The sequence below is a fragment of the Ursus arctos genome, chromosome X (genome assembly GCF_023065955.2).
Source record: "Ursus arctos isolate Adak ecotype North America chromosome X, UrsArc2.0, whole genome shotgun sequence".
Lineage (NCBI taxonomy): Eukaryota > Metazoa > Chordata > Mammalia > Carnivora > Ursidae > Ursus > Ursus arctos.
In genome coordinates, this window is record NC_079873.1 from 56,176,866 (window position 1) to 56,193,073 (window position 16,208).

General features: G+C 37.6%; 1 protein-coding gene across 2 annotated transcripts in view; it reads left to right on the forward strand.

The window, feature by feature from the left end:
- KIF4A (kinesin family member 4A) overlaps nt 1-16,208 on the forward strand; it is a 108,215-nt gene that overhangs the window by 5,136 nt on the left and 86,871 nt on the right. For both annotated transcript variants that reach the window (XM_026485737.4, XM_057312274.1), the window contains 3 exons: nt 223-315; nt 3,080-3,246; nt 3,487-3,581. In XM_026485737.4, the coding sequence (XP_026341522.1) occupies nt 223-315; nt 3,080-3,246; nt 3,487-3,581 (355 nt within the window). The remainder of the gene's footprint in view (nt 1-222; nt 316-3,079; nt 3,247-3,486; nt 3,582-16,208) is intronic.

Here is a 16,208-nt window from a genome sequence, read left to right on the forward strand (position 1 = left end):
GGTCTCAGTTCTGTTACAATGAATATGTGAATTCATTCTTCTTTGTGTCAAATGGTTACATGTGCGATTGGAGTCCTTTTCTTAATTATAGAAATAATATGTTGTAAAAAATTTTTAATACAGAAAGTCACAAAGAATTTAAAAAATCACCTATGATCCCACCACCCCGGGATTTCCACTGTTAACATCTTGTTTTAACCACTTTATTTTTAACAATACCAGATTTACAACGAGGAAATCTTGGATCTTCTATGCCCATCTCGTGAGAAAGCCTCTCAAATAAATATACGGGAGGATCCTAAAGAAGGCATAAAGGTGTGTTTGTCTCTTATTTGTTGTTATTGAAAAATGTTGGCCACTGCTAAAGTTCATACCCCTTTTATTTCCCACTGTGGTTTTAAGTGGCTACTGACATCTCAGTCTTTCAGATTTTGTGTGATCCTAATTTCCTTTGTTAATCTAGAATTCCTAGATGGGAGCGCTTGTGGAGAAGGAAGTTTTATCATCTTCCTGTTACCTGTTGAAAGAATGCTAATATCAATTAAATGTTTATTAGTTATTTACAGACGTCTAAGCCTGAGCTATTCAGTACAATAGCCACTAGCCACAAATGGCTATTTAAACTTAAGTGAACTAAACTATAATGAAATTTAAAATTCAGTCCCTTTGTCACACCAGCCACATACCAAGTGCCTAATAGCTACATGTGGCTGTGACTACTATAGGCTACTATAGCATAGATTTGGACCCTATCCATGGTCACAGAAAATTCTGTTGGGCCGCCACTGTAACAGACATTATGCTAGGTTTTGGGATGATACTTAAAAAGGAAAAAAATACTATAAAAAATTTAAAATCCACAAGTACCACAGGAAGAAGAGAGGACTTATATGAGAGGCTTCTGTCATATGGTTTAGATGCAGGATGAGGAGCCATAGCTGAGCAAAAAATTTGAAGCAAGGTTGGGAGTTTTGTATGTGGGAGTGGACCAAATCCAGAAGCCGGTATTGAAGACAGGCAGAGCTTGGGTCTAGCTCCAGCTGGAGTATTCAGGGAGAGGATCCAAAGCTGGAAGTGGATGAGAGTAGGTTATATAGATGGGAAAACTTGGTAAAATCGTGTCTTAAACATCTTCTTCCCCTTCCTCTCTTCACTGCACAGAAAGATGAAGCTTTAGGGTACAGGCGTATGAGGAGCCTGTGTGCTTCTGATTTTTTTCCTTCTGGGTTATTAAGTCATTAGCCAGGTACTAAAAGCAAGGCTTGAAGGATCAGACCTATTTTGAAAGCCTGATAGGGGTGCCTGGGTGGCTCAGTTGGTTAAGCATCTGTCTTCGGCTTAGATCATGATCCCAGGGTCCTGGGATCGAGCCCTGCATCAGGTTCTCTGCTCAGCGGGGAGTCTGCTTCTCTCTCTTACTGTCCCTCTCTGCTCTCCCTCTCTCTCTCAAATAAATAAATAAAATCTTTTTAAAAAATTCTGATAAACTTGGAATACAGGAAGACAATTTGGATAGTGGGGATAAGAAACCTGGGCAAAATGCATGGTGTCCCCAGAAAGAATGTTGGTACTGAGCCAGGTCTTGACCCAGTTCCAAGATCTTTTCTATGCCCCATGCCAAGGCCGGAATTAAATCCCAAGCATTATTTGAGGTACAATTTTCAATACAAAGCAGTGTGCGTTTTTTATTTAAATCCAGGTGGGTAAGAACAAGTTTGTCAACACTCTTCAGGTGGGATAGATGAAATATAAGTAGAGAGAAAAGAAGTAAGGGTATTCTTGTAGTAAGGAGTAGTTAAGCAGAAAAGCATAAAATACACTCCTTGGGGTAGTAAGACTAGCCCAGTCTGTCTGGATTTGAGGCTCTGGGTTGAGAAGTGATAGATGTGTTAGGACCAGATTATGAAGCCAGGCTAAAGCTACATGTGTTCCATCCCCATGGACAGAATATAAGTGAGACTGCTATGGCCACTTTGACCAAGTTTTTATCTTGCGCATGTATCTCTCCAACTGTGTTAGCTCCTGGAGGTTAGGAGAGTGTCCTAAAATCTCCTCAGATCCTCGTTATCTAGCACAGAACTTAGTACTTTGGTGACATTTTCGGAAGCAGGATTTTAGGGAGACGAAACAGAAATGGCTTGAAAAGGAGACAGACTAGGATGAGGAAGGCCAGTTGGAGAAACTTTGTCTTATTCTTCAGGCATGAAGTAAGATTGACCTGGATGAGGCAGGTAGATGTGGAAAAGAAAAGAAAGCAATGGATTCAAAAGAAAAATGGCTAGGAGTTGGTGATAGATGAGGTATGGCGAAATGGGAGGAGAGGAATTGAAGGTGAATCTGAGGTTTTAAGCATAGAAATATTAACAGAAGTGGAAGGAATCGGGGCTGGTGGAAGGACGATGCGTTTGGTTTATAATTCACTGTTTTCAAAGTGTAAGTGGCAGGCAATTAAAAATGAAGGACTAGGAATTAGGGCCACAGATGTAGATCTGGGAGCTATGGAGTAATAAAATAATAGCATATTTGGGCTAGCAGGAGCTTCATAATCATCTAGTTCAACCTCCAGGGGCTCCAAGAGATTTTAACGTGTACAAATTCTCTCGGGTAGATACAATACCAAGCCTAGCACCCTGTTTTCCTGCCGTTTCCCCTAGTAAAAATGAAGTCTAAAATCGGTCAGAGGTATGGGGAGGAGCATAGGGTCACATGGAGAAAGTAGCAGAGACAAATACCGTAAGTATTTGTGTTGCCCTTGCTGTTCTCGGGGCTAAAGCTTACCTTCACTTGGGGCCTCCCCAGAAGGCACCTATCCATTGCTTTATCCTAAAATCTAGAGATCTCTTCTAGCTCCAGTGTTGTCTGGTGCCCTTGTTTTGGAAGTCCCTAGGGGAGACTGGAGACCTTGGTTTGCAGTGACCACAGAGTTGCTAGTTAAAACAGTCCTCATCACCACAACTGTTCTATCTATTAGGTTCTCTTGGAACATCAAAGCATTATTTTTTAACCTACCGGTCCTTCTATCTCTGATGAAGTATGTAAAGCAGAATCATAAGGGCATTTTTTTCTTTCTCTGAATTAGATTGTGGGACTCACCGAGAAGACTGTTGTAGTCGCTCTGGATACTGTTTCCTGTTTGGAGCAGGGCAACAACTGTAGGACTGTGGCCTCCACAGCTATGAACTCCCAGTCATCCCGATCTCATGCCATCTTTACAATCGCCATAGAGCAAAGAAAGAAGAGTGACAAGTAAGTTGCAGTTCACAGTTTAAAGAGTCAAGATTGTTAACGTTAGTTCTACTGAAGTTGAATTTTAAGTTGCTTCTTCAGTGCGGTTGACGATCATCAGACATCAGTACCCTGGACACTGGTAACCATGGAGCCATTTTGACTGACTTGAAAGAAAACCAGAGCCAGCAGGTCGGCTTTGACACTCAGCCACCCTCAAGCTCACGTACCATTCTCATTTGTGTCTTCTTGTCATCACAGGAATAGCAGCTTTCGCTCTAAGCTGCATCTCGTAGACCTTGCTGGATCAGAAAGACAGAAGAAAACCAAGGCTGAAGGGGACCGTCTGAAAGAGGGTGAGAGAAATTAAGGCCACAGTTGTAGATGAAAACATTTAGTACTCTTGTTGTGTCATTGGTGTCTCGACTGAAATATTTCAGGTCATATTCTAACAGTAGCTACAATTCAAGTTTGAGGCTGATATCAGAAATAGTGAAAAACTGTTTCTTTCCCTTGCACTCATTTTCTAATTTAGGTATGAGATTTGGATCTGGCCCTTGGTTTGATTTCATCTGGTCCAGGCAAGTTTTAGTTTTTGTTTGGTTTTGTTTTGTTTTATCCCCAACTACTTATGATTAAAATCAGTCTCCTGATTCTGTCATCTCAAGTATTCACTATCCTTCTCAGATATTGTCACTTATAAACCTCATCAGCATGGTTTCCATATCTTCATTTAAGCTGTTGGATATAAATGAGGAAGCTCCTAAGGCTAGGAGAACCCCATGGTGTATGCTGTTAGAGACATTAGTCTAGCATGATAGTGGCCTGGTAATCTGCATGCTTTGGGAATGATCTTTCAAGTGATTATTAACCTATCTAACAAAAATTAACAACCAGCCCCTATTTCTCGATTTCGTGCTTAAGGATCTCATAAAAGATTTTGCCAAATGCCTTGCTAAAGTTCAGATATACGAAGTCTGCCATATTTCTCTTAGCTACCAGTTTAGTGACATTACAAAAAAGAAATAAGGATTAGCCTAAATTGCCTTCTTCTTAGTGAATTCAAGCTGGCTTCTAGTGCTTTCTCTTCCATTTATAGGTTCTTGCAAGCCATCCCTGTAACCATCCATTCTGTAGTAATTTAGAAGACTTATATCAAACTTACCGGTCTGTAATTTATAGAATTAACTTCTACTTCTGCTTCTTCTTCTTCTTTTTTTTTTTTTTTGAAAATTGAAATTACATCTGCCCAGTCTTCTGGAACATCTTTCCCTGTGATTCTTCAAAGATCGTTGACATAGCTTCAGCATTCTCATTTGAAAGTACTTTGCATTTCCTTGTCTGTAATTCATCTGCTCCAAGATATTTGAACTCCTGTTAAAGGAGTTGAGTTCTCACTTAACTACCTCTTTACTCGTATTGGGCTGCAGTTCCCTCTTGGGAACTGAGAATGCAGGAGCAAAAATAGTAATTGAAGAATTTTACCTCTGTCACATATTATTATACTGCGGGCACAGGGCAGAGATCTATTTCTTGCTCATTCAGCTTTTTGTTCTGAATGTATTTGAAAGTGCCCTTTTTGTTCTGTGTTTGCACTGTGAGATTTAGCCTTCTTAATACTATTTTTAAAGGTTCTTGTGCCTCTGTCTTTTTTTAGGTTTACAGTTCTGAGGTTTTTTTAACAGCTTTATTGAGATATAATTCACATACCATAGAATTCACCCAGTTAAACTACACTTCGGTGGCTATATTCACAGAGTTGTGCAACCAGCACCACAATCTAATTTTAGAACATGTTTATCACTCTCAAAAAGAAACTTACCCTCCATACCATTTAGCAGTCAGTCTGCATTCGCAGCCCCTTCGCTAGCTGTAGGCAACCATGACCTGTATTTCATATAAGTATAATCGTACGATATGTGGTCTTTTGTGACTGGTTTGTTTCACTTTTAGCGTAAGATTTTCAAGGATCGTTTGTGTTGTAGTGTGTAGCAATACTTCGTTCCCTTTGACTGCTGAATCATATTCCATTGTGTGGATATACGTTTTGTTTGTCCGTTCATCAGTTGTATCCAATTTGGCTATTTTGAATATTGCTCTGTGAGCATCTGTGTTTAAGTTTCTGTGTAGACAAATGTTTTAATTTCCCTTTAGGTATACACCTAAGTGTGTAATCGCTGCCTGGGTCATACAGTAACATTTAAGTGTCTTTTTTAAAAAAAATTTAAATGTAACTAATATACCATAAAATTCACTCTTTTAAACTGTACAATTTAGTAATTTTTAGTATATTCACAAAGTTGTGTAACCATCACCATGGTAAATTTTAGAACGTTTCCGTCACCCAAAAAGAAAACCCACACGCATTAGCAGTCATTCCCTAGTTTTCCCCAACCTCCTCCCCGCCCCACCCCCGGCCCCACCTATCTATGACTAATGCTCTTTCTGTCTATACAGATTTGCCTATTCTGGACATTTCATACACATCTAGTCATACAATGTACGGTCTTTGGAGACTGGCTTCTTTCACTTAGCAGTGTTTTTCAAGGCTTGTCCATGTTGTGTAGCATGTATCAGTATTTATTCCTTTTTATCGCCAAACAATATTCTACATGAATATATTAATATATTATTATTACACATTCATTATCAATACTTACCAATATATATTTATTTATCCATTGATGGACACTTGGGTTGTTTCCACTTTGGGTTATTAGGAATAATGCTGCTATAGAGCATTGGCATACACGCTTTTAAGTAGACGTCTGTTTTGATTTCTCCCGGGTATATACCTAGGAGTGGAATTGCTGGATCATATGGTAACTCTGTGTTTAACTTTTTGAAGAACTGCCAGATTGTTTTTCTTTTTTCTTTTTTTTTTTAAAGATTTTATTTATTTATTTGACAGAGACAGAGACAGCCAGCGAGAGAGGGAACACAAGCAGGGGGAGTGGGAGAGGAAGAAGCAGGCTCCTAGCGGAGGAGCCTGATGTGGGGCTCGATCCCATCACGCCGGGATCACGCCCTGAGCCAAAGGCAGACGCTTAACCGCTGTGCCACCCAGGCGCCCCCCAGATTGTTTTTCATAGCAACTGTACCACTTGAACATTCTCAGGATTGTTATTCTTAGAATTCTAATTCTAAAATTAGGATTCTCATTTTTCCATATTCTTACTTTTATTATGTCTTTAATTGGAGCCATCCTAGTGAGTGAAGTGATACCTCATTGTGGTTTTAGTTTGCATTTCCCCAATGGCTAATGATGTTGAGCATTGTTTCATGTGCTTATCAGCAATTTGTATATCTTTTTAGAAAAATGTTCATGCAGATTCTTTGCCTGTTTTTTAATTGAGTTATTTATCTTTTTATGGTTGAGTTATGTACGTTCTTCGAACATTCTGGATACTAACCCCATATCAGGTGTATGCTTTGCAAATGTTTTCTCCCATTCTTTGGGTTGTGTTTTCACTTACTGATGGTATCCTTTGAAGCACACAATTTAAAAAATTTTGATGAAGTCCATCCATCTATTTTTTTCTCTTGTTGCTTATGTGGTTGCTGTCATATCTATGGGAAATGCCTAATCCAAAGTCACAAAGATTTATGCTTCTGTTTTCTTCTAAGAGCTTTATGGTTTTAGATGCTGTATTTAAGTCTTTGATCCATTTTGAGTTAGTTTTTGTATATGGTGTGAGGTGGCAGTCCAAAGTTTAGTCTTTCGCATGTAGATAATCAGTTATCCCCACATCATTTGCTGAAAAGACTAATCTTTCCTGCTGAATTGTCTTGGCATCTTTGTCAAGAAGCAATTGAACTCTCAGTTCTGTTCCATTGATCTGTATGTCTGTCCTTACAACAGTACTACATCGTCTTGATTGCTGTGGCTTTGTAGTAAGTTTTGAAATCAGGAAGTGCGAGTGCTCCAGCTTCCTTCTTTTTCAAGTTGTTTTGGCTATTCTGGGTCCCTTGCATTTCCATATGAATGTTAGGATCAGCCTGTCATTTTCTGCAAAGAAGCCAGCTGGGATTTTTATAGGGGTTATGTTGAATCTGTAGATCAATTAAGGAAGTATTGCCATCTTAATATGAAGTCTTTCAATTCACAAAAATCAAACGTCTTTCCATTTATTTAGATACTCTTAAATGTCTTTAAGTAATTTTTAAAATTTTTCACTATATATGTTTTATGCTTCTTTTGTTAAATTTATTCCTAAATATTTTATTCTTTTCAATGCTGTTGTAAACGGAATTGTTTTCTTAATTTCATTTTCAAATTGTTTATTGAGCTTTGTATAGTGATCTTGTGTCTGGCAACCTTGCTGAGCTTGTTTGTTATTTCTAATAGGTTTTTAATGGATTCTTTAGGATTCTAACAAGTTCATGTCATCTGTAACAGAGATCGTTTTCCTTCTTTCTTGCTGGTCTGGATGCCTTTATTTCCTTTTCTTTCCTTTCTGGCTTAGAACCTCTCCAGGACAATGTTGAATAGAAATGGTGAGAATGGATATTGTTGTCTTGTTCCTGAGTTTAGGGGAAAAGCATTCAGTCTTTTACTATTAAGTATGATGTTAGCTGTGGAGTTTTTATAGATGCCCCTACCAGGATGAAGAATTTCTGTCTAAACCTGGTTTGTTGAGTGTGTTTATCATGAGTTTGTCAAATGATTTTTCACCATCTATTGACATCACATTATTTTTGTTCATTATTCTGTTGATATGGTTTATTGCTTTAGTTGATTTTCGGATGTTAAACCAATCCCGTATTCCCAGAATAAACCTAACTTGTTGTTTTCATATGTTTAGTGACTTTCTCGGACTAATTCTGTAATTCCCAGTAGTGTGCAGTCACAGAAGTACGCGCTGAGTTACTTTAGTGGTTAGCTGATGATTTGTCTCAGACTTCCTTAAATGCCCTGAACTGTAGCTCTTCTGCATTTGCCTAGGGCTCTGTGTTACCTGTTGGGGCTTGTCTCTAACACAGGCTCTTTATAACACTATCTTAGTCTTCACTTCTTGAGCAGGACCTCAAGGTCAGCCAGGGGTGCAAGATAAGGGCTTTTTAGGTCTTTCCTGAGCATCCACACAGCTTTCTAGATCTCCAGAAATATATCAGAGCTTTTTAAAGCCTTCTGTGGACACTTCATTCCCCACATCTTCCTTTTAAGTTTCCAAGCAGGCTCTTGTTTAACTGGCTGTCAAGTTTGGTGTGTATTATCACCAGATATTTTTCTGTACGTAAGTGTGCGTGTACATGTAGTAATATGTTTGTTATATGCCTTTACAATTTTGGTATTGCTGAATTAATGTATTCCCTTTGAATTACACAAGATACATGAGTAAACTCCTAGTGTAAAACACAAGCAATGCAGATGAAGATAAACCATGCCCCTCCACCCTCCCACCTTGATTTCCCTCCCAATCCTAATCTAGGTTGTAACCACTGCACCTGCCTGGTTGTTTTCTGTGTTTTTGTTTTTTTTTTTAACCTGGTGTTTCCCTGTTGTTTTTAAAGACAAGTGCTGTCATCCGCATACTATTTTTCAACTTCCTTTTGTCTCTTAATAATATATCTTTGAGGGGCACCTGGGTGGCTCAATCAGTTAAGCGTCTGCCTTTGGCTCACGTCATGATCTCAGGGTCCTAGGATCGAGCCCTGCATTGGGCTGCCTGCTCAGCAGAGAGCCTGCTTCTCCCTCTCCCTCTGCCTGCCGTTCTGCCTACATGTACTCTCTCTCTCTCCCTCTCTCTCTGTCAAATAAATACATACAATCTTTTAAAAATAATATCTTTGAAATTATTTTGTACCACTATATAAATCTGCCTCATTTTTATGACTGCTATATAGGATTCCACAGTGTACAGTCTACCTTGTTTGTTTATTCCTGGTTTGAATGACATTTAAGTTGTCTGGTTTCTAGCTATTGCAAAATGATGCCTCAGTCAATTGCCTTGTATGTGGTATATACTTGAGAGTATTCTCTAGATTATATACCAGTAAGAGGAATTGCTAGGGTGAAGGGCATACACATTTGAGATTTTAAATACTGCTAAATATTGTTCTCTAAAATGTCTGTCGCAGTATGTAGGCCACCTACACTATATGAGAATGTTTCCCTGTAGTGTTGACAATGTTAGATATTACTGACTTTTCTTATTTCTGTCTATCTTGAACATTGCATGTTATTTTTAAAAATTTGTATTTCCCCCAATTACTTGTGAAACTGAGCATTTTTTTCATGTTATTGGCCATTTCTCTTTCCATTTCTGTGAATTGTCTGTTCGTACCCTTTGCTTATTTTTTTCTTTCAGATTGTATTTTTGTTGACTTTAGAAGTTGTTTATATATCCTAGATATTAATACCTTGTTATGTATATTACATATATTTTTCTCAGTCTCATTTTTTCACTTTATAATCTTTTCACTCATGTTTTATGTGTGTGTTTTCCTATTTTTTTCTTGAGGTAAAATGTATATGCAATAAAAGGCACGTATTTTAAATGTTCAGTTTGTTGAATTTTGGTAGTTGTATATGTACTCATCACCCAGTTTGGGTTGTAACCATCACCCAAAACATGATGTGAAACATTTCCATCTACCCCACAAAGTTCCTTTGTACCCCTTTCCAGTCAATCCACCCTACCCACATTCCACCTTAACTACTTTTTTTCTGACTTCTGTCACCATAGATTAATTTTGCATTTTTTTTAGACTTCGTGTTAATGGAATCATATAATTTTTATGTAACCGGCTTCTTTTGTTTAGCATAATGGTTAGGGTTTTTTTTTTTTTGACATTTGTCCATGTTCTTGCTTTGATTTATAATGTGATCCTCTGTGTTGCTGAGTAGTATTCCATTATCTGATTATACCACTACTTGTTTTTCTATTCTCCTGTAGATGGAAATTTGGGTTATTTCCAGTTTTTAGCTATTATCAATAAGGCTGCCTTGAACATTCATGTATAGGTCTTTTTGTTAATATATGTTTTCATTTCTCTTGAGGAAATATGTTGGAGTGGAGGAAGTGGATGTATGCTTAACTTTTTTAAGAAAGTGCCTAATAGTTCTCTACTTTTTAAGAAAGTGCCTAGTAGTTCTCTTTCCTAATATCCCAGCAATGTATGAGAGTTCCAGTTTATCACATCTTCAAAGATGTTGTCGGGGCCCTGGGTGGCTCAGTCAGTTAAGCGTCTGCCTTCGGCTCAGGTCGTGATCTCTGAGTCCCAGAATCAAGTCCCACATCAGGCTCCCTGCTCAGCAGGGAGTCTGCTTCTCCCTCTCCTACCCCTCCACCGTGCTTTCTCTCTCTCAAATGAATAAATGAAATCTTAAAAAAAAAAGATGTTGTCTTAGAAACTAAAGTTTGAGTGTGGGTGTCAGATGGATCTCATCATGGTTTTAATTTGAATTTCAAAGATGACAGTGTTGAGCCTCTTCTCATGTACTTACTATCTATTTATGTATCTCTTTTGTTGAAGTGTCCATTCAAGTCTTTTGCCCATTTTAACAAATTGAAGTATTCGTCTTTTTATTGATGGTTTATGGGAGTTCTTTATATATTCTGGATTCAAGTGTCAGATAATGTATGTTACAATTATTTTTTTTTACAGTCTGTGGCTTGTCTGTCTTTTCAATGATGTCTTTTGATGAGCAGAAATTTTCATTTTTTATGAAGTCCAGTTTACCATTTCTTTTCATTAATGCTTAGAGCACTTGAATCTTGTCCATGAAATCTTTGCCCACCCAAAGTCATGAAGATAATCTGTTTTCTGCTTGAAGCTTTATAGTTTTAGCTTTTACATAGTTCTGTAATCTATCTTGAATTAGTTTTTGGTTATAAAGTGAGATAGGGGTCGAAGGTCATTTCCCGGACTTCATGTAGATATGCAATTTTTCTAGCACCATTAGAAAGAAGTCCCTTTAGGCACTGAGTGGACTTAGTATCGTGGTATATTGAGTTGATGATGTGTGTATGGGTCTATTTCTGGACTCTGTTCTGCCCTGTTAGTGTATCTGTTTATTCTTAAACCCTTTAATAGGTGTAGTTTATAGCATATTTTCATCTTTGGAAGGGCAAGTTTCTCCTCACTTTTCTTTTATCAGAACCATTTTGATTATTTTCTCTTCCAGTTGAGTTTTAGAATCAGGTTTTCAAGTTCTACAAAAAATTCACAAATTACATAAATTCTGAATTCAACTTAGAGATTAACTTGAGAATTGTGCCTACTCATCCAGGAGCATGACCTCTCCGTGTTTACTCAGGTCTTTTATGCCCTTCAGTAAGCTTTTGCAGGTTTCTTGGTACAATTCTTATACACCTGTCTTGGTAGGCATATGCTAGAATATTATACTTTGTGTTGCTATTTTGAATATCTCTTTCTATTTTATTTTCTTTTTTAAAAAATTAATTTATCTTCTTTTTTTAAGAGAGATTGAGCTTGAGTGCGGGTGAGGGTGGGAGGGGCAGAGGGAGAGGGAGAGAGAGAATCTCAAACAGGCTCCTTGCCCAACATAAAGCCTGATGCAGGGCTCAATATCACAACCCTGAAATCATGACCTGAACCAAAATCAAGGTCGGGGGCTTAACTGACTGAGCCACCCAAGTGCCCCTCTATTTTGGTTTCTAATCCTGTCTAGGTAAAGTATTATTTTTCAAATTTTGATCTTGTATCTGGGCACATTGCTGAATTGCTTTCTTAGTTTCTTTTTTAAGGATTTACTTATTTATTTATTTGAGAGAGACTGGGAGAGAGAGAGAGCAAATGGGAGGACGGGCAGAGGGAGAGGAGAGAATCTCAAGCAGACTCCCCACCGATTGCAGAGCCAGATGCAGGGCTCGATCTCACAACCTTGAGATCATGACCTGAGCGAAACCAAGAGTCAGACACTCAAGCAACTGAGCCACCCAGGCACCCCGCTTTCTTAGTTTCTCATCATTTGTCAGTTGTGTTTCTTGGATTTTCTAGGTGGATATTCATATTATTTTCAAGAGACACGTAGTTCTTTTTTTAGTACAAGATTGAACAGTACCAGTGAGAGTAGTCATTCTCATTTTTTTCTGTTTTTACTCTAGCCAGAATGTTGCTGGTGTTTCACCTTTAATTATCACTGCAGTTCTGGCAGATATCCTTTATCAAGTTAAGGAAGTGACTTTTAATCCTAGTTTGCTAAGAGGTATATTTTTATATTTTTATTTCTTTAAAAGATTTATTTGTTAGAGAGAAAGAGACCACGAGCACAAGTGGGAGAGGCAGAGGGAGAAGCCGACTCCCCACTGAGCAGGGAGCCCAAGATGGGGCTCCATCCCAAGACCCTGGGATCATTACTTGAGCTGAAGGCAGACCCATAACCAACTGAGCCACCCAGGTGCCCCAGAAGTACATATTTCTAAAATAAGAAATGAGTGTTCAGTTTTATCATTTATTGGAAATTAATGATCATGTAGTTTTTCTTCTTTTAACCTATTGTTAGAGTGAGTTGTAAAAATAACTTTTCTACCATTGAATCATCCCCTATTGACCATGATAAATTATTCTTTCTGTACATTGCTGAGTTTCATGTACTAGTTTTCAATTTAGGACATTTACATATATGTTCCTATGAGAGAGTGGCCTATAACTTTTTTTACGTGCGTGCTCCCCTTGTCCAGTTTTGGTTTGAAGGTTTTGCCAACTGTATAAAATGAGTTGGGAAGCTTTTGATTTTTTTCTATGCTCTGGTACAGTTTATATAACATGGGAATTATCTTTGAAGTTTTCTTGGATATCAGATTTTCTATATCTGGGGCCAATTTTGATAATTTACATTTTCTTAGAGAATTATTCACTTTGTCTAGATTGTCAAGTTTATTGGCATAATTTTGCATATAGATTTACTCTATATGTTTAATTTCCGTATCTGTAATTATGTCTCTACTTTTAATTCATTGATTATTATATATCCTCTCTATTTTTTCTACCGCATTTGACAGATTTATTTATTAACTCTCCTTTTTTTGTATTTTATTTTTTACTCTCTATTAATGACTTCCTCCCAGGTTGTTTTGTTATATTCATTGTATTGCTTCCTGAGTTGAAAGCTTAGTTCTCTTTTTTTTTAAAGCTTTTCAAGAGGTCAAGATGGTATAACGAACCCTCCACATACCTGTCATACAGTTTTGACAATGACAAATTTATGACCAGTCTTGTTTCATCTGTATCCTAACCACTGTCTCCCTCTGATATTATTTTGAAGCAAATCCCAGATACATTTTTTATTTATTTCAGTTTGTATCTGAAAAAATAAGAATTCTTTTAAGAATATAATCACCTAAAAATTATTAATAATTCCTTAATATCATCAAATATCAGTGCTCACATTTCCAGTAGTCTCATTGATTTTATTTATTTGGATCAGGATCTAAACAAGTCCACACATTGCTATTACTTGATAGTTCTGTTAAGTCTCTTTTAGTCTGTAGATACCTCCTCCATCTCTCCTTACCCCTCAACTTTCTACAAGTTATTTATTGAAGAAATCAGGTTGTCTTATAGAACTTCTCATAGTCTGAATTTTGGTAATTGCGTATCCCCATGTAGTTTTAACATGTTTCTTGTTCCTCTGTACTGCCTACAAATTGATAACTGGATCTAGAAGCTAAGTTACATTCAGGACTGATTTTTTTCTTTTATTTGAGTATGCCATTTGATTATTTCTCTTTTGGTAGCATAGCTCATTTGTTTTCATTTGTTCTTCTTTAAAAATATACTTTTATTTTATTTTTATTTTTTTTAAGATTTTATTTATTTATTTGACAGAGAGAGACAGCCAGCGAGAGAGGGAACACAAGCAGGGGGAGTGGGAGAGGAAGAAGCAGGCTCATAGCGGAGGAGCCTGATGTGGGGCTCGATCCCAGAACGCTGGGATCACGCCCTGAGCCAAAAGCAGACGCTTAACAACTGCGCAACCCAGGCGCCCCTAAAAAGATACTTTTAAAACTATACATTTTTCTCTAAGTACCACTGTATATAATCTTATAATTTTGAGAAATAGTCCTCTATTAATTTCTAAATTAGGTATTTCCTTTTTCATTTTTCCTTTAACCTAAGAGTTATGTAGAAGGTGTTTTTATGTATCCTATTGTTGTTTATTTCTGACTTATTCCATTATGATCAATGAATGTGTGTGATTTCTTCTTTTTGAAATTTGGCCTGATTCTTGTTTGGTCTTTGTTTAATATTCCATGTATATTTGAAAAAAGTGTGTTTTCTGTTGGGTATGTTGTTCTATATCTGCCTGTTAGGTAAACTCTTTAATTAAATTATTTGGCTTTTCATGTTCTTTCTTGTTATTTACTTAGTATGTGATTTTGTGACAATATGACCAAGGATTTGTCGATTTCTCCTTATATTTATTTATGCAATATATGTATGCATTTTTATGATTATACACACACACAATTTTTGCAGCTATTGTGTTTTTATTATTGAAGTATAGTTGACATACAATGTTATATTAGTTTCAGGTGTACAACATAGTGATTCAGCACTCCTGTATATTACTCAGTGCTCACCATGATAAGTGTAGTTACCATCTGTCACTACACAATGGCATTACTGTTATATATCTTGAAGCTATGTTGCTAGCTGCATAAAATATCATGGCATATATCTTCTCAGAGGATTATATCTATTTTATCTGATTAACACTTTTTCATTTACTTTCTCTTTGTTAGCCCTTGCCTGGTATGTCTTTTCGCATCCCTTATCGCAGTCATGTAGCTTGATTTCTTTCTTTCTTTCTTTCTTTCTTTCTTTCTTTCTTTCTTTCATTCATTCATTCATTCATTCCCGACCCAATGTTCTCTTTTAACAAAGGGTTTTCTTCTGTATATTTTCATGTTTGTGTTTGGACTTATTCCTGCCATGTCATTGGCTACCAGGCCAGTGACCTACTCGTACTCTGGTACCACAACCAATTACCATGGACTCCTATCCCAAGGCTCCCTCCTGTTTGCTAAATCCACAACCTTCAAGTCTGCACTTCCCCTAGTGTTGGTGCCACCTTTTCACAGCAGTTCTCTCCTGTATATTTTTTTCTTCTGTTAGTCTTATACATCTATTTTCAATCTCTCAAGAATTTTGCAGTTTCCAGTCCACCAGCGATACAGTCATAGGTGGTTGGTGGCTTGTGACTTAGCAACATCTTCAAAGACTTTTAGGGGCTTATAGGGGCGCCTGGGTGGCACAGCGGTTAAGCGTCTGCCTTCGGCTCAGGGCGTGATCCCAGCATTATGGGATCGAGCCCCACATCAGGCTCCTCCGCTATGAGCCTGCTTCTTCCTCTCCCACTCCCCCTGCTTGTGTTCCCTCTCTCGCTGCCTGTCTCTATCTCTGTCGAATAAATAAATAAAATCTTTAAAAAAAAAAGACTTTTAGGGGCTTTCAAGGAATTTTCACTCATTTGCATTAGAGTTTTGCATCTACATTCTGAGTTACCCATTTTAGCTTCAAAGGATCAATTTCTTCATTTATAAAATAGGACTTGACTATATACCCTCACAGAGATGTCAGGATTAAGTGAACTCATATATGTAAAATAAGCATTGTAATTCCTGGTATATAGTAGCCTTTTAATAATTATCAATTCCATCCTCTGTGTTTTACTTGCTCTGGATGGTGGTTAATGGGGAGGATATGGGCCCTACTGATATTTATAGACAAGCCCAACTGAACTAAGAGCTCTAGGAGCTGGCCAGGGTGCTTGTCAACTTTTGAGGTAGATCTTGAGGGTGGAAGAGGCTTACGGGGTGTGACTTGTCCCAGCAGAATTAAGTTTTCTTTAGTTAACAAAATATCATTCCCAAAGCCAAGCTCCCCACTGTTAGAGGGAGTCATTTTTTAACTACCAAGAGCTAAGAAAGTTGCTAGCGCCTCTTGGATATTTTCAGAGGATGGATATGGCCCATCAGAATTTTGTTGATATTGCATTATTGGGGGTGGAG